This window comes from Gorilla gorilla, chromosome 19 (assembly GCF_029281585.2).
Source record: "Gorilla gorilla gorilla isolate KB3781 chromosome 19, NHGRI_mGorGor1-v2.1_pri, whole genome shotgun sequence".
NCBI lineage: Eukaryota > Metazoa > Chordata > Mammalia > Primates > Hominidae > Gorilla > Gorilla gorilla.
This window is the reverse complement of record NC_073243.2, coordinates 23,151,360-23,172,642: the sequence shown is the minus strand read 5'-3', so window position 1 is coordinate 23,172,642 and position 21,283 is coordinate 23,151,360. Positions and strand designations below refer to the sequence as shown.

Below are 21,283 nucleotides of genomic sequence, written 5' to 3'. Positions count from 1 at the left end.
CAGGAATATGCCGATGGAGGCATGCAGCTTGGGAGTGGGTGATCAAGGCTGAGAGAGAGGACTAGGAGATGACATGCTGGCCGGAGACAAAGGGAATGACGTTGAGGCGAGGCCATAAAGTGCGTGGCTATGGATAGGTGTCTGCTTGGCATAGTGGTTTGGGTGAGGAAGTGGAGTAGATGGGAAAGCCACCTGTTGAACTTGCAGCCATCAGCACATTGTAATCAAATGGACCAACATTTCATCGCCATGAAAACATCACGAAGGTTTTTGTTTGTGACAGTCTCGCTCTGGAATGCAGTGGTGTGATCTCAGCTCACTGCAACCTTGACCTTCCGGGCTCAAGTGATCATCCTGCCTCAGCCTCCAGAGTAGCTGGGACTGCAGGTGTGCACCACCATGCTTGGCTAATTTTTGTGTTTTGTAGAGACAAGATTTTGCTATGTTGCCCAGGCTGGTCTAGAACTCCTAGGCTCTAGTGATTCTCTCACCTCAGCCACCCCAAGTGCTGGGATTACAGGCATGAGCCACTGTGCCCAGCCATCGTGAGGGTTTTGAGGTATGAAAGAAAAGAGAGAGAGAGAGAGAGAAAGAAAGAAAGAAAGAAAGAAAGAAAGAAAGAAAGAAAGAAAGAAAGAAAGAAAGAAAGAAAGAAAGAGAAAGAAAGAGAGAGAGAAAGAAAGAAAAAGAAAGAAGAGAAAGAAAAGAGAAAAGAAAGAAAGGAAGAAAGAAAGAAAAGAAAGAAAGAACCCAACGCAACCTGGCTTAAGCAAAGAAAATAATTTGCTGGCCCATGTTGCTTAAACAGCCGGACTTGGCTTTAGGCCCAGTGAGGTATCCCAGCTCAAACAGTAGCCATCAGGCCTTTGTCTCTCTCCATCTGCCAGTTCAGCTCTGTCTTTGTGGTGGCAAGGATCTCTCAATGTCCTATCCTCTAAGCAACCCCCCAAGAAGAGAATTTCTCCCCATGGCTTCAAAAAACGTCCCAGCACCGAGCTTCATCAGCCTGGCCCAGCTCATCTGTCTTTGAGGCCAGAGGAACAGAATGATTGGGCTGGCCTGAAGGGGGAAGTCAGCAGTCAGTTCTAGCCAGTTCCACTGGGATTAAGAATGGGGCACAGATGGCTGCCCACTGCCCAGCAGGACGGATGTAGGAAGGCAGAACAGTCGATGTCCATTACAGGTCATCCTGTCTGGGACACTGGGCCTGGCAAGGGAACAGCTGGGCTCCCGGAAGACTTAGGGGCCAGTCACCCACTGGTGATTTTGGGATAGTCTCTCCTGCTCTGAAGCTCCAGGGGCAGGTTTGTGAAGGGTCAGAAGTGGAGTGTGGGTTGTTGATGAGGTCCTGCCCAGAGACCAGTGGACCTCACCTTACCCATCTGGGGGCCCTGTTCCTTCAGTCTTGGACTCTGGCTCCCATGGTTGTAGGTTATGGTCCATGGGTCATGGAGTCATGGCATAGACAAGCTCTGTCCTTCTCTTCCTTCTTCCCTCCTGCATACAATCAAGGGATGAAGCCACATCACCCACCTTAAAAGCATCAGAGACCCTGGTCTTTTTCAGCAGCCTGAGAGGCCCGAGACTTCCCCAACTGGTTCTCTGAGCAGAGGAGTTCCTGGGAGCTGTTGGCCCCGGCCACTTCCCCTCTTCAGGCCATCTCTAAGGTTCAACCCTATCTGAAACCCTCCCTGGAAATGGCAGGGCTGAGTGTTCCAGAGATGGGGGTGTCGAGACTACTCTCCTGGCTAAAAGCAGCACACACCACAACATGGAAGACAGCATGCCTTTATTTCACCCACCCTCCCAGGACCCAAATACCATGGCACATGGCCTGGTATCCACGGTGCAAGGTCCAGAAGAGCCTGGGGAACACAGCCCAGCAATGCAGTGTCACAAATCCCTGCCAAGGAGCAGTTCACCCCACCTCCTCAAAGCGGGGTGCCTGGGGTCCACTGCAGATGGGACAGGGAGCAGGGCCCAGACCCTGAGGAGCAGCACAAAAAAAAAAAAAAAAAAAAAAAAGGCGCCGGGTGAGCCCCGGGACACGCTGTAGAGTCTCTGCCGTGGGACTGAAGCAGCAGCTATGAGAGGTCCCTGCTTTGGCCATCACTGCTCTGCCAGCTACAGAGCCATCTCCAAGGCAAGGACAACCGCAAGTGTGGGCTCCTGGCGCAGGCCAGCTGGCAGAGGTAGTGTAAACACATCTGAAGGTGGGGTATGCCCAGTGACCAAGCCAGGCCCCGGTGCTCTCATGTGCTGGGAGTTGCCCAGGCCCCAGGAACAGGGTGGGGAGGACTTGAGTCAGCAGAGCCCTGAGACTGGATAACTGACTGGGTCCAGGAAATAAGATTTCCAGAGAAATGGTGGAAACTGCAGAGAAAGGCAGACAGAGACTGCCAGGCAGAAAGGGGACTGTGGGGACACAAAGACAGGAGAATAGAGCAGAGAGGGAGGCAGGAACAGAGAAAGGAGAGGCTGAGGCACAGAGAGGAGGCTGAGGCTTCATCTTTTGCCTTCTCTTCTCCCACTAGATCTGTGAACTCTGGGCTGGGGGTTCCCCAAGTTCTTCTAGCTGGGGAGGGGTCAGGGCTCTTCTATCACATGTGGTCACTTGAGCTCGAGGCCAGCCTGGGAAGGAGGCTGAGTGAAGCTGGGAAGGAACCGGCTCAGTCCTGCCCACTCCACTTCTACCTTAAACTGGGTCTGCCCTCTGGCTCATCCGCCTCTGCTTCCGGGAGGAACCCTGCCCAAGCCTGTCCCAGCTAATCCCTCTGCACCTAATCCTGGACTCTTCCTTGAGGCCGCTGAAATCACACACCATTAACTACTCCAGGCCCTTGCAGGCAGGGAGAGAGGGAAGGAAGGGGAAGGGCTGCAGGGTCGGGTACGGGAGGGAAGAGACAGGAGGCTGAGAGCTCTATCCACACAGTCAGGTCCAAGGCCAGAGATGTGAATCTGCGCTTCAATCCCTGGGACCTAAGTACAGACAAAATCTTAAGGAAAATCTTCAAAAATGTAAATAACTTTTAAAAATGTGTGTGTGTGCATGCCCAGGTTTTGTTTTGTTTTTAATCTTTAATTCATCATATTTAAACTCAATTTAAAATGTTTTAAAAATTGCACTAAATTGCTCTCTGTAGCAACATCACCTTCGGTAACCAGAACTTACAAGTGCTGGATTCTCGATGTTTGATACATTCTTCCTTCACCTTTAGGAAGGAGGGGAATACCACTAAGCTTGTGGAAGTCATGAATCAGTTTAAAAAAAAAAAAAAAGGCAAAGTCCCCTCCAGGAGCCCCTATAATCCTAATACCTGCTAAGGAGTCCTAAGCTCAATGTCTACAGGCACCAGGCAGGAATATAAAGGAATGTTCAGAAAATCTTGGTGTCTTGGAGTCTGTGGGGAGTGGCGACATCTGGATAAAGGGGACTGTTGCTCTTTAGCTGCAGCAGAATGTGGTCAAGTGGCGACATAAGCACCATGTGGGGCTTCTGATTTCGAGAAGGGGGAGATCTGCTCTACATTTTTAAAATGTGGAAGCTGTTGATTTTTAAATGTTAGCTCAAAACAAAACACTCTTTAGGCCAAACAAAAGAAATTTGGTGGCTAGTTTGTAGCCTGGCTTTATGAGATCTTAGAGATCCTAAGATTTAAAGATCTTAGGGTGATTTAGTTCTATGATTCAGAAACTTTAATGAGCGTGTCAGTATTTTGTAGGAACCTGTTAAAATGCAGATCCAGACTCAGCAGGTCTGGGGTGGGGCCCTGAGAGCCTTCATTTCTAATGAGCTCACAGGCAGTGCCGACCCTGGCCCACCAAGCACACTTGGCGTAGTGAAGGTTCAGTTCCGGAATTCCCTCTCACTGTCGTATCCCTGGTCAATGATGTCTCCAGTTCTGCCTTCGCACCTCCAGGGACTGGACACTCACTACCTCTGGTGGCAGCCTAGGTGGTTTCCTAGCCTGCTGCAAACTTCTTCCAGGGTCTGTAGCAATGGTGACAGACACCAAGAGTCAAATGTGCCAAGGCCCAGGCTCTGGAAGGTCAGAGTTTCACAAAGGCAACTTCAACTGGGGACTTGCCAGGACAGGGCATTGATAATTGCTGCAAAGGTCAGGCGCGGTGTCTCACACCTGTAATCCCAGCACTTTGGGAGGCCAAGGTGGGCAGATCACTTGAGATCAGTTCAAGACCACCCTGGGCAACATGCTGAAACCCCGTCTCTACTAAAATCACACAAAAAAATTACCCGGGCGTGGTGGCGGGTGCCTGTAATCCCAGCTACTCGGCAGGCTGAGGTAGGAGAATCACTTGAACCTGAGAGGAGGAGGTTGCAATGAGTCGAGATTGTGTCACTGCACTGCACTCCAGCCTGGGTGACAAAGTGAGACTCAAAAAAAAGAAAAAATTCTAAGCAGAGAGGATTTTCTGTCCAACTGCTTGCTCAGCAGCTCCCAGTTAAACAGAGAATGCTGCTCTTTGGATGTTCTGGTTAGTCAAGGTGTGGCACAATTTCCTTTCCTCAAAGCATTGAAGCAAGCTTTTCTCTGCACTTGGGCAAGTTCCCTGATTATGCCCACAGGAGAAGCAGCCAGTTTCTGACTGGTGGGAGATGGAGACAGGAATGAAGCTTGAGGCTAAACAGGAGCCCTTGCCCCCTCAGGCCATGTGACAAACCCTGCTCTGGTGGAACAGAACTCCACTTCCTCTGGGGTCGGGCATCAATCCCAGATCCTCCTTCCTGGGTCCCTGAGAGACACTGGGAAGCGGAGAATCCCTGACCCTCACATCCCCGGCTGGACTCAGGGCTCCTGGGGGTGAGGGCCACAAGCCACCCAGCTGTCAGGTGCACAGGGGCCTTGGGAACCACTTAGGCCACCCCCCATTTTGCCACTGAAGGGATCACAGCAGAGCATGCGTGACACTTTCCCAAGGTCACATGGCTGGTTTTGCAACCAGCTCTTGTAAAAGGCCCAAAATCCTTTGAGGCAGAGCTGGGCAGAGTCCACCAGCATTAGACAGACTTCCAGTCACCTATAGCAGCAACTTTCAGGAAAAGGACCTTCCAGAACAATCCTGAAGAAAAGAGGGGTATCTCAGAGGGGAGTCGAGGAAAGGGGTCATAGGGGTTCACCTAGGAAGGAGCGGGTCACAGGTCAGTTTCTTGCAGGAGGGGAGTGGGCACGGCTTCTGCTTTCACATTGTCCTCTGGTGACTGCTGCCCCCTAGAGTTGTCTCTTGTGCAGTGCACAGCCTGTGAGGCTTCTGGGGAAGCCAGGTTTATGCACTGGGGATGAGATAGGGCCAGGGGAGGGGCCACAGAAGGCCCCGATTACAGAGTTTCCTAAGCCTGGATTTCCAAACCACTCCAGATCTACTGAACCAAAATTCCTGCAGCGGGTGCTTCCCTCCCAGGGGAAGCCCCGGGGTTTAGGAACCAGCCTGGGCTCTCTAAGTCAGAAAGGGATCGGGACACCTGGCTTGGGTGGGACGTTCTGCAGGCAGCAGAGGGGACGCGGCAGCTGGGGTGGGGGCTGAGGGGGCAGTACCTGTCCGGGGCCGGGCCTCACTTCTCAAGAGAACTGGCCCGGCCGCGCCTTCTCCAGCTTCCGTCGCCGCTCGGGTGGGATCTCCTGCAGGCTGATGCCGTGGTTGCTGGACCTGCAAGGAGGGAGCGGTGGCCTCAGGGAAGGGGAATGGGGCGTGGGAAGGCAGGGCCCACGTCATCGCTGCCTCGCGCGCGGGGGGGTCAGACACAGAGCAGGAGGCAGGGGTCCCTCGTCCCTCGCCCTGCCGCGGAGGCCGGCCCCTCACCCCGGTTGCAGGTCAGGCGGTTTGGGGATGGGCTTGTTGAAGCCGCGTCTGCCCACTAGCCAGAAAGTGTCCTCGGCGCCCTTGCCCTGGGGAGACATGGGAGAGGGAAGGACTTAGGCGGACTGGGGTGAGGGGTGGGGGATCTCGAGTCTGCATGGAACTGGGAGACCAGGTCAGGAAGGGTGAGCTGGGGTTTGCAGCCGAGGCCCAGGATGGGCGGTGCCTCAGGACAGGGCGGGGCCTCCGGGAGGGGGCGGGGCCCTGCCTCACCTTCAGCTCCGTGCGGCCTCGCAGCTCCACCTGGTAGCCCGAGTCCAGAGCACGGAGGATCCCCACAGTGCTCAAGTTCACGTGGATGCGGTAAGCTGTGGCGGTGGGGGACGCCGTGAGCTCGGGACTCACCTCCCGTGTCCCCCTCCCACCTCCCCGTCTTGTCCCCGTCACACTCACGCAGCCCGGTGGACTCCATGCGCGAGGCGGTGTTGACCGTGTCCCCAAACAGGCAGTACCGCGGCATGGTGAGGCCCACCACGCCTGCCACGCATGGACCTGTGGAGATGCTGGGGGTCGGCAGGGCTAGCAGGGCCGGCAGCTGGGCTGCACCTAGGTAGGGCCTCGGGGGATCTTCGCACCCATTATCTCCACCAGCCCCCCAAATAAGCCTTGTTAAGTGCATCCTCTTCAAGGTAAGCCTCACTCCCCGCTCCATGAGTTGCCTCCTCTACAGGAAATCTGGGGCCAGGCCCTAAAGAGGGAGATGGGCTGGAGCCTGGGAAGACCCGGGAGTTACCCGAGTGCAGGCCTATGCGGATGCGCACGGGAACCTCAGGCATATGGCGCATGCGGAAAGTGCCCACGGCACTGAGGATGTCCAGTGACATGTTGGCGATCTCTGCCGCGTGTCGCTGCCCATTCCGCTGGGGCAGCCCCGAGGCCACCATATAGGCGTCCCCTATTGTCTCCACCTGGGGGAAGAAGGAGTTGTGTGAATTTTCTTTTGAGCATTCCCCCCCAGTACACGAAGCGATTGCCTCTTGTCACCGGGCCCACCTGGGGTTAGTGCAGAACCAGGTTGCTAGTGGAAGGACTGAGCCGGGGACTGGAGGAATAAATAAGGGACAGGAGGTCTGGGAAAGAAGATTGATTGGGCAGGTAGGCTAGGGGCTGCGCAGGAAGGGCTGGGCTGGAGGCTGGTGAAGCTGAATTGAAGGTCAGGAGGGCTTGTCCCCTACACACTTCACCTTGTAGACATCGTGGGAACCAATGATGGCATCAAAGAGTGTGTAGAGATCGTTGAGCAGGTCCACAACCTCAATGGGCTCACTCATGGCAGAGATGGTGGTGAAGCCCACAATGTCACTAAAGTACAGTGTCACTTGCTCAAAGTACTCGGGCTCCACTGGTGTCCCCGTCTTCAAGGCCTCAGCCACAGACCTAGGGATGGCAGGCAGTGAGGTCACCTGGGGGCCACTCTACCTGGCTGGGCTCCAGCTGCCCTCCCAGCCCACCCCTTCCCACTGGCACCCACGGAGGCAGCATCTGTGTAAGCAGCCGGTCTGTCTTCTGCTTTTCCAGCTCCAGCTCCTCCGTGCGCTCCCGGATCAGATCCTCCAGGTTACTAGAGTACTGCTCCAGCATCCGAAGCATCGAGTCAATGATGTTCGTCTTCCGGCCCTTGTTGATGTTCTTGAACTAGCAGTAGAAGGAAGCTGGTGAAGCTGCTGAAGACCTGGGTTGCCATGCCCTCTTTATGCCCCCCTCATGGGCCCTCTCATGGGGCTGTTCACTCTGAACCCCACCCCGCCGCCACCATTCATCTACTATTCATCAAGCACCCCGGGGTGCTGGGCACTGTGTTTGCAGACACGATTAGAAGGCACGTGGGAAATGAGGGTTCCCAGAGGTCAGTTGTTCTCAGCTAGTAATTGACAGGGCACTGGAGCCAGCCCAATCGTTGGACTCCCAGGCCAAAGGTCTTTCTGTCACAGCAGGCCAAGCACATACTTGGTTCTCAATCAGTGTTATTTGAATTGAATTGAATATTTCTCCCACCCAGACAGAACTCTATCTCCCACTCCAAAAGCCTCCACAGCCCCCATTCCAATTCTGCCCCCAAACTCCGAGTCTTCAGGCTACTCCTTAGGAGGTAGCCTGGAAGGCCAGAGGTCCTGCCAGCCTGCCTGTCTGCAGCTGTCTCAGGTTGCTGACAAGCATCTGGGATCCCAGAGGCCAGCCCAGTCCTTGCCCACTCCCAGCCCCTGACCAGGTCGAAGGTGTGGTCCATGGAGGGCCGAAGTTCCGGCTGCTCTGCCCAGCACTGCTTCATCAGGTGGATACACTCGACAGGTGCCTGGTCCATGGACACCAAGGGCCGACACAGTGGAGGGGGGCTCCGCACCCTCTGCACCACTTCTGGAGGCATGAGGGGACAGTGAGGGGGAGTGCCCCCAGAACACAAAAGCTGCCTCTGACTCTGGCCTGACTGTTGAAGACCAAGATGTGGGAGGGGGTGCCTGGCAGGGGTTTCTTTACATCAGAGGTTCAGTGTGTGTGTGTGGAGGGAGAGTATAGTGTGGAAGGGAGTTGCTAGGAGGAACAAGAGGACCTCGAACTCTGGGGGTCAGTAAGAGGTGACATAGGCAAAGAAACTAACATATTGTATGTAAGACAAGTGAGGGATAGGTGATCAAGTAGTTTGCTCAGAGTCCTGTGGAGAAGGGATGCACCCACTCCCCCTCCCCTGCTCCTCCCAGGGACCCCTGAGAACAGAGAGGAGTCTATTCTGTCAGTTGTGGAAACAGTTTGGTTCCAGCATCAAGAAAGAGGAAGCTGTTGTGGTCTGGGACCTAATGAACCACGCTGCCCACCCTGGCCATGCACGGCTTTCTGCACCTAGACCTGCAGATGCCAGCTTTAAGGGGGCCTCCGTATAATTGAGTTTCATCACTGGGCTTTGCTTCAGAGGAAAGAGTGAGGCTGGCTCTGTTCTAACTGCAGGGTGCCCCTCTGGGCCGAACTCCACGCATAGGGCAGCCTTACCCTCGGGAGTGAGCTCCAGCATGGCGTAAGGGGCACTGCGGCACACTACTTCTTGCATGATGATGGCCAAGCTAAAGACGTCGCCGGCCAGCGTTCCCCGGCGCTCCAGGGCTGGGTCCCTAAGCAGCTCCGGGGCTGTCCACAGCTGGTCTGGGGATGGGGAAGGGGCTGAGGCGCCGCTGGGGAAAGACTCCCACCCTCACCAGAAAGCCCAGGTTGGCACCCAGACACCACCAACCCTGCAGCCTGAGACTGGTCTGAGACCCTGCAACCTGAGACCAGCCCTACAACTATCTCTAGGAGCCATCTCAGAGAAAGCCTGGCAAATAGGCCTTGCCCTTCAGACAAGGTGGTGCCCAGGGAAGGCTCCGTCTCTTGGGCACAAGCCCCACCCTCAGGCAAACTTGCAATCAGAGCAAACCCTGCCGCAGGCAGCTCAGGCACAAGTCCCGCCCCCAGCAGCCCCGTCTCCGCAGTCACAGAGCCCACCCTCTCAGAGGCCACAAGATCTTTTCTGTAGCAGGAATTGTGTCTGGTGGATGTGGGATGAAGAGAGTGCGAGGGCAGAGGTAGGGAGGAAGCGGGGGAGAAGCCCTTGAAATCATGGGGATCCCGGTGGATCCTCGTCTGCACAGGGGACTCTTACCCTCCGCTCTGGGAGGCTCCGGTAGCACCTTCTGTGCTTCCAGCAGTCTCCCGTGGCCGTGGTCAGTGATCTTGAGTACGAATCTGCCATCCACTATGCAGTTCCGCGACTTCAGCCGCCCATGAGCTACGCCTCGATGGTGCAGATACCTTATTCCCTTGGAATGGGTAGGGTAAGAGGCAGCCTCAGCCTGCTTGGTTCCCTTGCTCCCCATCCCTGCCCCCAGGACGTCACCCCACCACCCCCAGACACACACCTTGATAAGGTCCAGCAGGAGGGAGGACTTGAACATCCAGTCCAGCTTTATTTCTCTCTGAGTGAGGAGGTCCTGAAGAGAGCCCCGCGTGCAGTGCTCTGAGACCACAGCCAGGTTGCCCTCCCAGAGGGCCGCAGGGCCTTCTGCTCCCCGAGCCAGGAAAAGCCCCAGGTAGAGGGCCACGTTCTCATGCCGGAGCTCCTGGAGCTGAGAGGGGGAGAGTTGACTTGCATTTTCTGCCCGGGGCAATGTGGGGAAGGGGCTGTTAATCAGGATCTGTTTTTGAGTATCCAGACCCAGAAGATGAGATTTTTACAAATGGTGGATGAAATGGTTGATAAGGTATGTACGGGGGCTCTCTTCTACACATAGTTCTATATTTGGAAAAAACAATATAGTCAAAGGCCACTGTTTGGATACTGAGTATGGTTTAGCCTAATGCTGTGAATGAAACGACAACTTTGCATTGGTGATCAGGACCCAGGCAGGTTCGGATTTATTGATCATAAGCCTTTTTTTTAGACACGAGGTCTCACTCTGTTGCCCAGACTGGAGTGCAGCGGCATGATCATAAATCACTGCTACCTTTCATTCCTTGGTTCAAGTGATCCTCCTACCTCAGCCTCCTGAATAGCTGGGACTACAGGCTTGTGCCACCATGCCTAGATAACATTTAAAATTTTTTTTCTGTAGAGATGGGGGCCTTGCTATGTTGCCCAGGCTGGTCTTTAACTCCTGGCTTCAAATGATCCTCCCACCTCAGCCTCCCAAAGTGCTGGGATTATAGGCCTGAGCCACCACACCTGGCCCCAACCATAAAACTCCGAACTGCCTGGGTCTTAAGGCAAGCAGCTCATGAAGGAGAAGCTCCTGGAACCACCATCCTCTCCTGATTTAACAGCCTTTGCTGGGAGAGCCAGGGAGGAGCGGTGCCACTTTCTTTCTTTTCTTTTGTTTATGTATTTTTTTTTTTTTAGACAGAGTCTTACTCTGTCACCCAGGCTGGACTGCAGTCGTGCAATCTCGGGTCACTGCAACCTCCGCATCCTGAGCTCAAGCGATTCTCCCGTCTCAGCCTCCCAAATAGCTGGGATTACAGGTGTGTGCCATCATGCCTGGCTAATTTTTGTATTTTTAGTAGAGATGGGGTTTTGCTATGTTGGCCAGTCTGGTCTTGAACTCCTGACCTCAGGTGGTCCATCCACCTCCGCCTCCCAAAGTGCTGGGATTACAGGCGTGAGCCACGGTGCCCGGCCTGAAGCTGTGCCACTTTCAAAGGACACCAGAAATGGCGTGTGCCTGCAACCTGGCCGGGGGCTGCTCTGCTTGGCGTTACATCATTGTGTCAGTCAGGTCTGAGACTCCCACCCTCCCTCAGTTAGGGAAGACAGGACTGACTGCTCTGCAGGACAGTGCCCTCACAATCGGGGCATGCTAGAAAAAAAGGTGGCTTAGCTGGCTGACTGGTGCCCTTTCTAGCTTTTCCCTCCACATGCCCAATAAGGGGATACTTTTCTTTTCTTTCCTTTGTTTTTTTTTTGAGACGGAATCTTGCTCTGTTGCCCAGGCTGAAGTGCAGTGGTGCGATCTCGGCTTACTGCAAGCTCCGCCTCCCGGGTTCATGCCATTCTTCTGCCTCAGCCTCCCACAGTAGCTGGGACTACAGGTGCCCGCCACCACACCCGGCTAATTTTTTTTGTATTTTTAATAGAGACGGGGTTTCACCGTGTTAGCCAGGATGGTCTCGATCTCCTGACCTCGTGATCCGCCCGCCTCAGCCTCCCAAAGTGCTGGGATTACAGGCGTGAGCCACCGCGCCCAGATACTTTTCATTTTAAACACCTGGTATTAAATGGTGATCAAGTTCATTAATCCCCATACACATAGTCCACTTAAGTCACTGCATCTGTGACCAAGAGCTCCTGTAGAGGAATCAGGGAAGAAGGCCAGGCCCAGGCTGCATGGCATGGAGGTAAAGGGAGACATTAAGGTTGTAAGGACCAGAATAAGCCATTTACAGCCTCCTTGCCAACTTTCCACTTCATTCAGAATGTCTAGGGCTATTCTGCACAAGTGGCCTGACAGAACCGGAAACTCATTTTTTATTTTCTATCATTAGATCAACAAACATTCACTGGGTCTCTCTAATGTTCCAGACACTGTGTTGGGTGCTGGATTACAATGGAGGGGAGTGAGGAGGCCCTCACTCAGCTTACAGTCCAGCGAGAGAGGCGGAAACAAGCAGGCAGACAGATGAACATACAATTGCACATTGCAACAAGATCAAAGGAAAGAACTAGTGGTGTGGCAGAGAATAATGAAAGCCTACTCCAGGGTGGAGGAAACACTTTTTTTTTTTTTTCTTAATTTTGACAAGGTCTTGCTCTGTCACCCAGGCTGGAGTGCAGTAGTGTGATCACAGCCCATGGTAACCTCCAACTCCCAGGCTCAAATAATCCTCCCTCCTCACCCTCTGAAGAGTAGCTGGGACTACAGGCATGTAACGCCACACCCAGCTAATTTTTAAATTTTTGGAGAGATAGGGTTTCTTTATGTTGCCCAGGCTGGTCTTGAACTCCTGGCCTCAGGTGATCCTCCCTCACATCTGCCTCTCAAAGTGCCAGGATTACACGTATGAGCCACCACACTCAGCCAGAGGGGACACTTAACTGAGACCTACCTCTGTACCCAGCTGCAAAGAGAAGGTAAGAAGGGAGAAACCGATGGCCACCTAGGCCCCATCACAGGCCCAAGTCTCACCTTGGAGAAGGCTGTCTTGGTTGCTGGGCGGATAGCTATGTGCTGATCCCCTGGGAATTTCTTCAGCCAAACCCTGTCTCCCTGCAGCAAAGAGGATGGGGGTAGGCAACTCAGTCTCTTAAAATCCCACGATGGGGAGCCCTGGAACCCCTCCCCCTCCATTTCCATTGGCTCACTGTCCCAGAATGCATCTTCCATGTGACAAAATGCATTGAAGCAAGGGGTTTGATGTATGCCCATCCACTTCACAGCCATCTGGGAGAGGGCCCACCCCTGGATGACAGAGATTCAGAAGCCATGGATGGCTGTCCTCACCACCCCAGCTGTGCCCACCAATAGTCCTATTAAGTGCATTAATACAACCACGAGTGTCATCGACATCACAACCCTCATCACCATCCACTGCCATGAGAGAGCATGTTCTGGGAGTAAAAAATCTGGGTAGATCAGGCTTTATTGAAAACTAACTGAACTATAGACAGCTCCCCTCCGGATGCTGGACCTCATCCTCAACTGTTGGCAGGGCCGGTTCATAGGCATGGGACCTGTGCAGTCACACAGGGCCTCGTGCTCCGAAGGGCCCAAGCTTGGTTCAATGACCTCCTGCCATCATCATGAATGAACGAGGAGCCCCTCATTTCTATCTTGCCCTGGATCTCGCTAATTATGCAGGTGGCCCTGTCTGTCTATAAGGGATTTGGACTAAAAGGGAATGTAGAAGGGAACTGGGCTTTAGTACTGACCCCTAAGGAGCATTTGGAAATAAATGTGGGGAAAGTTTTAACTGTCACAAAAACTAGGAGCTGCATTTAGTGGACAGGGCCAGAGACAAGAAACACTAAACATCCTTCAAGGCACAGAGTAGTCCCATAAAATTTAGGACAATCTGCCTCAAATGACAATAGTGCCTCCTCTGAGAATTGGCCAGGATGATCTCTAGGTGACATGATAGGAGCCTGTGCATTCCTTCCCATGACCTGAAGCCCAGGAGCTCTAAATTTCTACTCTCTTGATTTGCTCAGCACTCACAGCTCTCTCTGAATCTGTTCTCATTATCTCCCCTCCACTTGACCGCATTCAGATTTACCGGCCCCAAAGTTAATGTCCTAATACTTTTTTGTGACTTTGTTTTCCCCCTCTAGGGGTTGCTATTCCTGAGTCTGGTCTGAATTGGGTGAAAATGCTGAGGGGCAGGGCCAGAGGCTCTGACCAGGCCAGAGATGGTCTCAGTGGCCACACCATGTTACCTGCTGGTCCCAGCATGCTCCCTGGCAGCTCCAGCCTCCAGTCTCTGGGTCACTGTGATTAGCTTTTGAGGAGCCCTTACCCCGATAGTGGCTAGAGAAAAATCCTTGGGGAGGGAAGATTCCTAGGTGCTTCCCTTTGAGGGATCCATGACCTTTCCCTAGATCCTGTCTGGGCTCCCATCCCCCATCTCCTGGAGCCTGCAGGATTTGACATGACTGCATGTCCTCTTGAGAGTGCACCTCCCCTCTGCCCAGGGCCTGAGCATTCTTCCCCCACTGTCTCTCTGTCTGGCTGGGGTCAGGCTCACCTCATAGACACCAACGTTGGGGCTGTCCAAGTGTTGGCTGGGGCCACTGCGAATGTCTGACATGCTGCGGGCACCCAGACTTGATCGACTCCCCTGGGCCACCTAGCAGGTAGAGGTCAATGCAAGAGGTCAAAATATATTCTGGTGTCAGAGTCCTGGGTTGAGGTCAGGCTGAGTTTTGGGGATTTAAAGATGGGTGGCGAAGGAATCTCAATGAGGGAAGGTGATAATGACATTACTCCCCAAGTGCACGCTTTACAGTTTACAAAGCAAACATTCATTTTCTTGTTGGAGCTTCACCTCCCCGCCAGGAAAGTAGTCAGGACAGGTACTGTTACCCTCATTGCACAGATGAGGGTGCTGATCCCTAGACTTCAGACTTGGGACAGAACTGGGATAGAAATCAGGCTTCCCAAGTAGGGAGCTGGGGTCGGGACTGGCCCAGGGAAGGAACCAAATTTACAGAAAGAAGACAACTGGCTCCTGCCTCTCTGCCTCCCCGACCTTTCGAGAGGTGCCCCCATGTGGGTGGAGAAAGGTGATGTCGTCCACGGTCAGGATGATCTTGTTGGGGCCGGAGACCATTTGAATGTGAAGTAGCCGGTGCCTGGTGGAGAAAGAGGTCACCTCCACCAAGGGCACCAAGGTCCGTGAGAAGAGACCAGCAGGGGATGCGGTGGAGGGATGTTAGCTCAGGGGAGGGGTCCTGGAGGGCAGCCATCCCCAAACCAGACATCCCCTGGGACTCTACCAGCCCACCAGAACACCCTCACCCCAAGAAAAATCTCCTCTTCTACTCCTGAGTGAACCCAGCCTGCTGTTTTTGCTGCAGACTTCCATTTCTGGCACAAGCTCACTTCCTACTTACCTCATTCCACTACTCACCTCACATAATGGGCCAGGAAGGCCCCAGCCAGCCCCATCCCAACCACCAGGAGGAAGCCAAGAAAAACGAGGCCCGGCTCCAGTCCTGAAGGGACAGTGACAGGAGGTATACTGAGGAGCGATGCCAGGGGAGGCCTCTTCTCTAGGGAGGCATGCCAAATGCTGGCCCCTCCAGGAAAGGGGGATGGGGGCCCAGAGAGGCTCTAGGGGGAGGTCATAGTTCCTCAAAGGGGAGAGTCTGGGAATGATAGAAAATTTCTAAAAGGGCTTTGGAGCTCAGCAAGAGAGGGGTCCTGTGCAATCCAGGGGCTGGGAGAGGGCCTAGAAGGGCATCGAAGATGGATTACAGGATAGGAGTCCACTCTCTTTCATCACTTTGTGGATGATCCATGGCGATTGTCTCAGTGGGGACTAGGGTGCTCGCCCTCACCTCCACCGCAGATGTTGTTTGGATCGAACCAGCACGAGGGGTCAGGTCCGGGTGCTGATCCCCCACGCGGGAAGTGCATCCGGGTACCGGCGGAGAGGAAGGAGCCCCGGGCAGGATCCAGCATGTATGTGGCAAAAAGCCGGTCTCCCGCTGCGTCCGTGTCTAGCAGCACGAATGGGGGCTCCTCGTCTCCTCCTAGGTCCCCGCAGAAGCCAGGGACCTGCGCATCCCGGATGTGGCGGGCCACAGCTGCTCCGGACACCCATCTGCCACCCGCGGCAGCCCGCGCTTCTGCCACACCCCTTGCCAGCAAGAAGACCGCGTCATAGATGGTGCCAAAGAGTGGGGAGACCTGGAGAAGGAGAGTAGGGGCTCAGAGGTCGGGGTCACAGCCCACAGACAGACCAGATTCTTTCACTGCCTGTCAAGCCCAGAGTATCCACTGTTGTCACCTTCCAGTTAGTTGTTCCCAGGATCCCTCCCCATTGGCTATCTCTTCCTCCCTCCCCATTGGCTCTCTCTTCCTCCCTCTCCTATTGGCTGTCACACCTGCTCTCCCCACTAACTTGTTCCTCTTTTCAGGACTCAGCCTCCTCTCTGACCATTGGTTGATTCTAATTCTCCATCACCTGTAGGTCCTCTCTTCTTCCTGTTGGTTGCCCAGCATATAGTTTTAACCTCATCACCTACCATTCACCTAAAAGCCTTCTCACCTATCTTTTGGTTGGCTTCGATTTTCTGTTGTTCCTTAAAAAAAAAACAAAAACAAACAAAAAAAAACCTAAACTAAACAACAACAAAACAAACGAAAAACCTTCTCTATTGTTACTACCCGATCTTATCAGGCTACTCTATTATTCCCAGTTGCCATCTCTCAGAGAGCCAGGCACTGTGCAGAGCACTAAAGATGTATCAGTATACAAGACAGACCCCGTCTCAAGGAACCTTTCTTCTTGCCAAAGAGACAGGGGTGTTCAGGCAATGCAATGAGTAAAAGTAGGGGAAACTGAGGGAGCTGCAGAGACAGGAATGGGTGTCCCCACCCTAGGCTGTGGACAGAGAAGGAGCTGTTAGAAGTGACCATCCTGAAGGGGATGAGTCAGAATTATCCAGGGGAGGCAGGGACAAGAGAGAGGAAACAGCACACTCAGAAGCTCAGAGGCAAAAGAGAAGGACACATTCCAAGAACCCAGAGTAGCTTGGTCTGGCTGAAGTTCATGGGAGGTGGAAGAGAGAGAAAGACAGGAGACCTGGTAAGCCATGTGGAGAGGCCTGCATCTATCCAGGGCAACAGAAGCCACTGTGAGGCTTTGAACAGGGGCATGACAGGGTGAGATCTGTCAGATTTCTGAAGCTTGATCTGGAGAAAGGTGTTGGGCAGGTGAGTGTTGAAGCAGAGACCATCTGAGAGATTATGTTTTGGGATTTGGGCTGGGGGTGCTGTGGCCTGAATCAGGGCAGTGACAGTAAAGATGGAGAAAGTGGATGAATTCAAATGATCTTTAGGAAGTAACAGTAACAGGGCTTGATGCCTGGAAGTGGGGGCAAAGAATTCAAGGAATCAAGGGTGACTCACACGCTCAGAGGCTTGGGCAGTTTGGGCAGCGAAGAGGACTGCTGTGGTACTTACTGAGAGCTGAAGGGCTTTTCTCTCTCTACTTTCTCAACCTCCCTCTCTCCACTGACCGACCCTCCATCCATCCCATCTCACTATGATTCCTAACTTGTATTCTCTTCTGACTATTCCCATCACTGCACCCCTCCCCCCTCCATTGGCCACCTCCAATCCTCTTGGAAGAATCTAGGGGCATTGATGGGAAATTGCAACCCCTACGACCCTTCTCTCATGCAGCCGCCTGTGAGTTGGACCTTTGTGGTGGTTCACTGCCCGTTGACATCTAAATTCCCTTCTCATAGTGGTTTCTAGTCCTCCTTTGTGGCTGGAGTAAAGTTAGATGATCTGAACTGGGATTCTGGGGACTTGGGGATCCCTAGGTATTAGCTGGATGTTGGAAATACACTGTGGATCTGGTTAGGATTGCCCCTGAATCCACCCAGGGAACTTTCTGCTTCTTGCAAGGTGTCTAGGCCCTTGAAAAGCTAAGACCACCAGATAAAGCCCCAGAGGAAATACCTCTGAACTAGGGATGAAGGTTGGATTGGCATCCTCCCTCCTTCCTGCTTTCAAGAACACCAAGTATTTATTTTAGACAGCTGGGAGTATGTGGTGGTGGAAACGGGTTTACTTTGAAGCCAATTGCAAAAGGTTTTGCAGTTTACAGTTCATTAGAGTTTACTGCTTGACGTTGGACTTGAGAGGTCGAATTGCCTACTCTCTGGAGGCAATCCTCGTACACTAAGAGACCCCAAGTAGGGCCAGAGCCTCTACATTACCCAGGAAACTCCAAACAGCTAGAGCTGCCAGTGGTTCTTTCTCCGTTGGCTGCATCCTCCTCTCCCCGCTTTGGCTGTCCTCTCCCCTCTCCCTTGCCTTCTTCCCTCCTCCCGGGACCTTCTACCTGCTGCAGATTGAGGTCAGAGGGCAGCTCGCGGCGCTCTTGAGCCCTGCGCAGGCTGTCCAGCACGCTGCCTTCAGAGGGACAGTGGCGCGTGAGGGTGAGCACGGCATCGTGGGCCCTGCGAAGCTGGGAGCTGTTGGCGAGTGTGGCCAAGGCCTCCGGGCCTGGGGACAAGGCGTAGTGGATCGTGTCGAAGGGCAGGAAGACCAGGGAGCCATCGGTCAGGCCCAGCTCCTCTGCGGCCTCCAGGAGGTAGCGCTGCTCCTCGCCACCCAGCAGCACCGAGTGCATCACCATGATCACTGCTGCGGACAGAGGCTTGGCTCGCGGCGCCGTCCGGCTGCCGGCAGGACCAGCCGACCTCCTCGCACCCTGCAAGGGAGCCTACCTGTGACCCTGGGCCCGTCCCGAACCTTCCTCAGGGCCTCCCGGGCTCCAGACAGGTCCAAGGGCTCCATGGAAGTCACGGAGGCGACAGGCAGGCCCCGGGCCCTGAGTGCCGTGGACAGTGAGCGTCCCGCCTCCACCCACAGGTCCTGGGGGGCGGTGACCAGGGCCACGCGCGCCCAGCCGAATGCGCGAAGCAGGGCGTAGAGGGCATCCGCGGCGGGGGTCACGGCAGGGGCCGTGGTGCCCTCCGCCTGCGTCCAGGGGCAGCCCCAGGGCACCAGCGCGATCCCGGCTTCTTCGGCGAGCAGCTCGGCTGGCCGGCAGGCCGCAGGGTTCACCGGACCCACGAGGCCCGACACGCGGGCCAGCGCGGAGGACACGGCCCCCAGCGAGCCCGGCGTCCGGCACGGCTCGGGCAGCAGCGCTACCTCGAAGCGGGGACCGCCTGCCAGGCCGGGGTCGCGGTTCAGGCGGGCGGCGGCCAGGCGGGCGGCCAGGTCCGGGCGAGCCCGGGAGAAGATGGGGTCGCAAGCCCAGGGGCCCAGGACCCCCACCGTGAACACGGCGGAGAGGGCGGGGGGCTGCAGCAGAAGCAGGAGCAGCAGGAGCGGGAGCCGGGGCAGGGCCCGGGGGAGGCGGGGCAGGGACGGAGCCCACCGCGCGGGACCGCAGAGCCCGGGGTCCGGAAGCCCACCCGCTCGGCGGGCGCAGGCGGTCATTGCCGGCTTCTGCGAACACAGACGGAGCAGGCTGAGCGACTGAGACCCCGGCCTCCCCTAGGGTTCTCCCCGTAACCCCGAGTTTCTCCAAGCCCGAGTAACCCATGGGATGATTCTGCTGCTACCGCCCCCTCCGGAGGCTGGGAAGACTAAATAAATGGGGCCAAGGACACCGCCCCGAAGCCCCATTCTGCCGCCCCGGCTTCCCGCTCCCACCCGGCCTGCCCCTCCCCCCGTCGGAGGCGTCAGGGGTCAGCAGGGACTCGCCCGCGCCCTCAGACCGACCCTATCCCAGCGGAGGGGCCTCTGACACTTACAGGGAAGTCCGGGGCTCGGGCCCACGGCCCCGGTGAGGGGTCACAGGGCCGGTCCCCCTTTTGACGCCCGCCCACAGGTCTTCCTTGCCAGCCCAGGCCAGGGCGGGGGCGTGGGTACAGCCGGCCAGAGCCCTTAATCTCCCCAAGCTGATTAGGGTCCTTAATTAGGCAGGGAGGGGCGGGCTAGTGGAGGATGAGAGCCCCTACTGCGCCTTTCTGGGGTGGGATCTGTCCTGGCTTCCAGGTAGTCAGCCAGATCCTTTCCCCTCCATGCCTTCCAGCCCCCCACATCACCCTCATCACCACCACCCCTGCACAAAAGCAGCCGCAGCTTCCCCTTTCAGCCGTCGGCCACACTGCCCTGCTCAGCCAGAAAGTAACAAGTGCCTGCCCATGGATAGCTGTGGGTAATCCGTCCTGGAGAAGAAACACTGATCCCAGTCCCTTTCCTTACAATCTTCTGTTTCCAGTTCTGCCAGCTAAGTTCAAGCTCCATCCTTTGGCTGGCAAAGTCTATATCCCAGAGACCGAACCCACACCAAGCTGACACCTGCCTTTCTTCTTTCACTTCTCTTCTCTCTCTCACCACACTTGATTCCCTGACCTCTGCTGCTCCATGCCTAGAAAACCACCCCTTTGGCAGGACCTCAGGAAGTAATGAAAAGAGCTTTGGCCTCCGACAGACCTGGGTTCCAAGTCCCTCTTGCTGATTTTTGGACCTTGGGCAATTGCTTAATCTGAGGGTTGTTGTGAAAATGAATATAATTGCCCGGATGGCAAGAATAGCTAATAATTTTAGAGAAGAGTATAATGGAAGATGCCCTATAAGATATACAAATTTATTATAAAGCAATAGCAATTATGTATTTATGTAAATATATAATATATAAAACATAGCAATTATATATCTACATAAATATATAATATATAAAACATAGCAATTATATATTTATATAATTATATGATATATAAAACAGCAATTATATAAATATATACTATAAAGCTATAGCAATTATATATTATATATTTATATAAATCCACATTATGTAGTGACAGCAATGATATATTTGTATAAATATATATTATAAAGCTATGGCAATAAAGACTTCATAGTTTTGGCACAAGGATAAACAAATGGACCAATGAAATAGAATATACAGTACTGAAACAAACACAACAAATGTGTGAAGAAGTGGACATTTCTTACCAACTGGGAAGGAATAAACTTCAACAAATGGAGCTGATTAGCCATCTGGGGGGAAAATAGAATTCAATCCCTATCTCACACCATACACAAAATCTATTCCAGGTCAAAGACCTATATGTGAAAAATAAAACTTAAAAACTTTTAAATGAATCATTTTCAGACTTGGTGGCAAAGATTGGATCAGGTAAGAATCATCAGTGGATTCTAAAGCTGGGGGAAATGTTGGATGAGGAGCAGAACTTTTGCAGGGTCTGAAAGTATCTCCCTCCAGATTGCCATGAGTTGGAAGGGAGTGGGGAATAAAATAAAAAGCAGTCATTGTACAGTGGAGAAATAGGGCAATACTTTAAGCGAGTGATCAAAATTAACCATGAGGGGCAGAGAGACATTCTTTGCCTCCAGATGTGATACCCTGAGAAGGACATAATACCACACCTATGCAGTGCTGCACGATACATCTTGGCAATGTTCCAGCACTGTTTCAAATCTAATCACAAGGAAACATAAGATAAACACTAAATGAGAAACGTTCTATTTAAAAAGGTGGGGAGGACTGCATTCTTCAAAAATGTCAATGTCATAGAAATCAATTAGAGGTTGAGGAACTGTTTCAGATTAAAGGAACCTAAAAAGATATGACAATTATATGCAACACCTGCCCTTAGTTTGGATTCTGTATCATTGGATTTTTTTAAAGTGCTATAAGGTTATAGGGCTTGAGGCCGGGCACCATGGCTCAC

At 53.8% G+C, this 21,283-nt stretch overlaps 1 protein-coding gene across 1 annotated transcript; it reads right to left on the bottom strand.

The window, feature by feature from the left end:
- Positions 1-1,772: 1,772 nt before the first annotated feature.
- Positions 1,773-19,454, bottom strand: GUCY2D (guanylate cyclase 2D, retinal). Its single transcript, XM_019013034.4, has 20 exons — positions 19,337-19,454; positions 18,299-19,028; positions 17,911-18,215; positions 15,392-15,743; positions 14,962-15,046; positions 14,581-14,683; positions 14,077-14,178; positions 12,522-12,602; positions 9,762-9,968; positions 9,506-9,662; positions 8,860-9,009; positions 8,084-8,232; positions 7,349-7,512; positions 7,062-7,254; positions 6,611-6,785; positions 6,271-6,369; positions 6,091-6,185; positions 5,821-5,906; positions 5,556-5,667; positions 1,773-1,987 (listed from the first exon to the last, which is right to left on the bottom strand). Exons 2-19 carry the CDS (start codon positions 19,017-19,019, stop codon positions 5,580-5,582), a joined length of 3,312 nt encoding a protein of 1,103 aa, XP_018868579.4. The 5' UTR covers positions 19,020-19,028; positions 19,337-19,454; the 3' UTR covers positions 1,773-1,987; positions 5,556-5,579.
- Between the last annotated feature and the right edge of the window lie 1,829 nt (positions 19,455-21,283).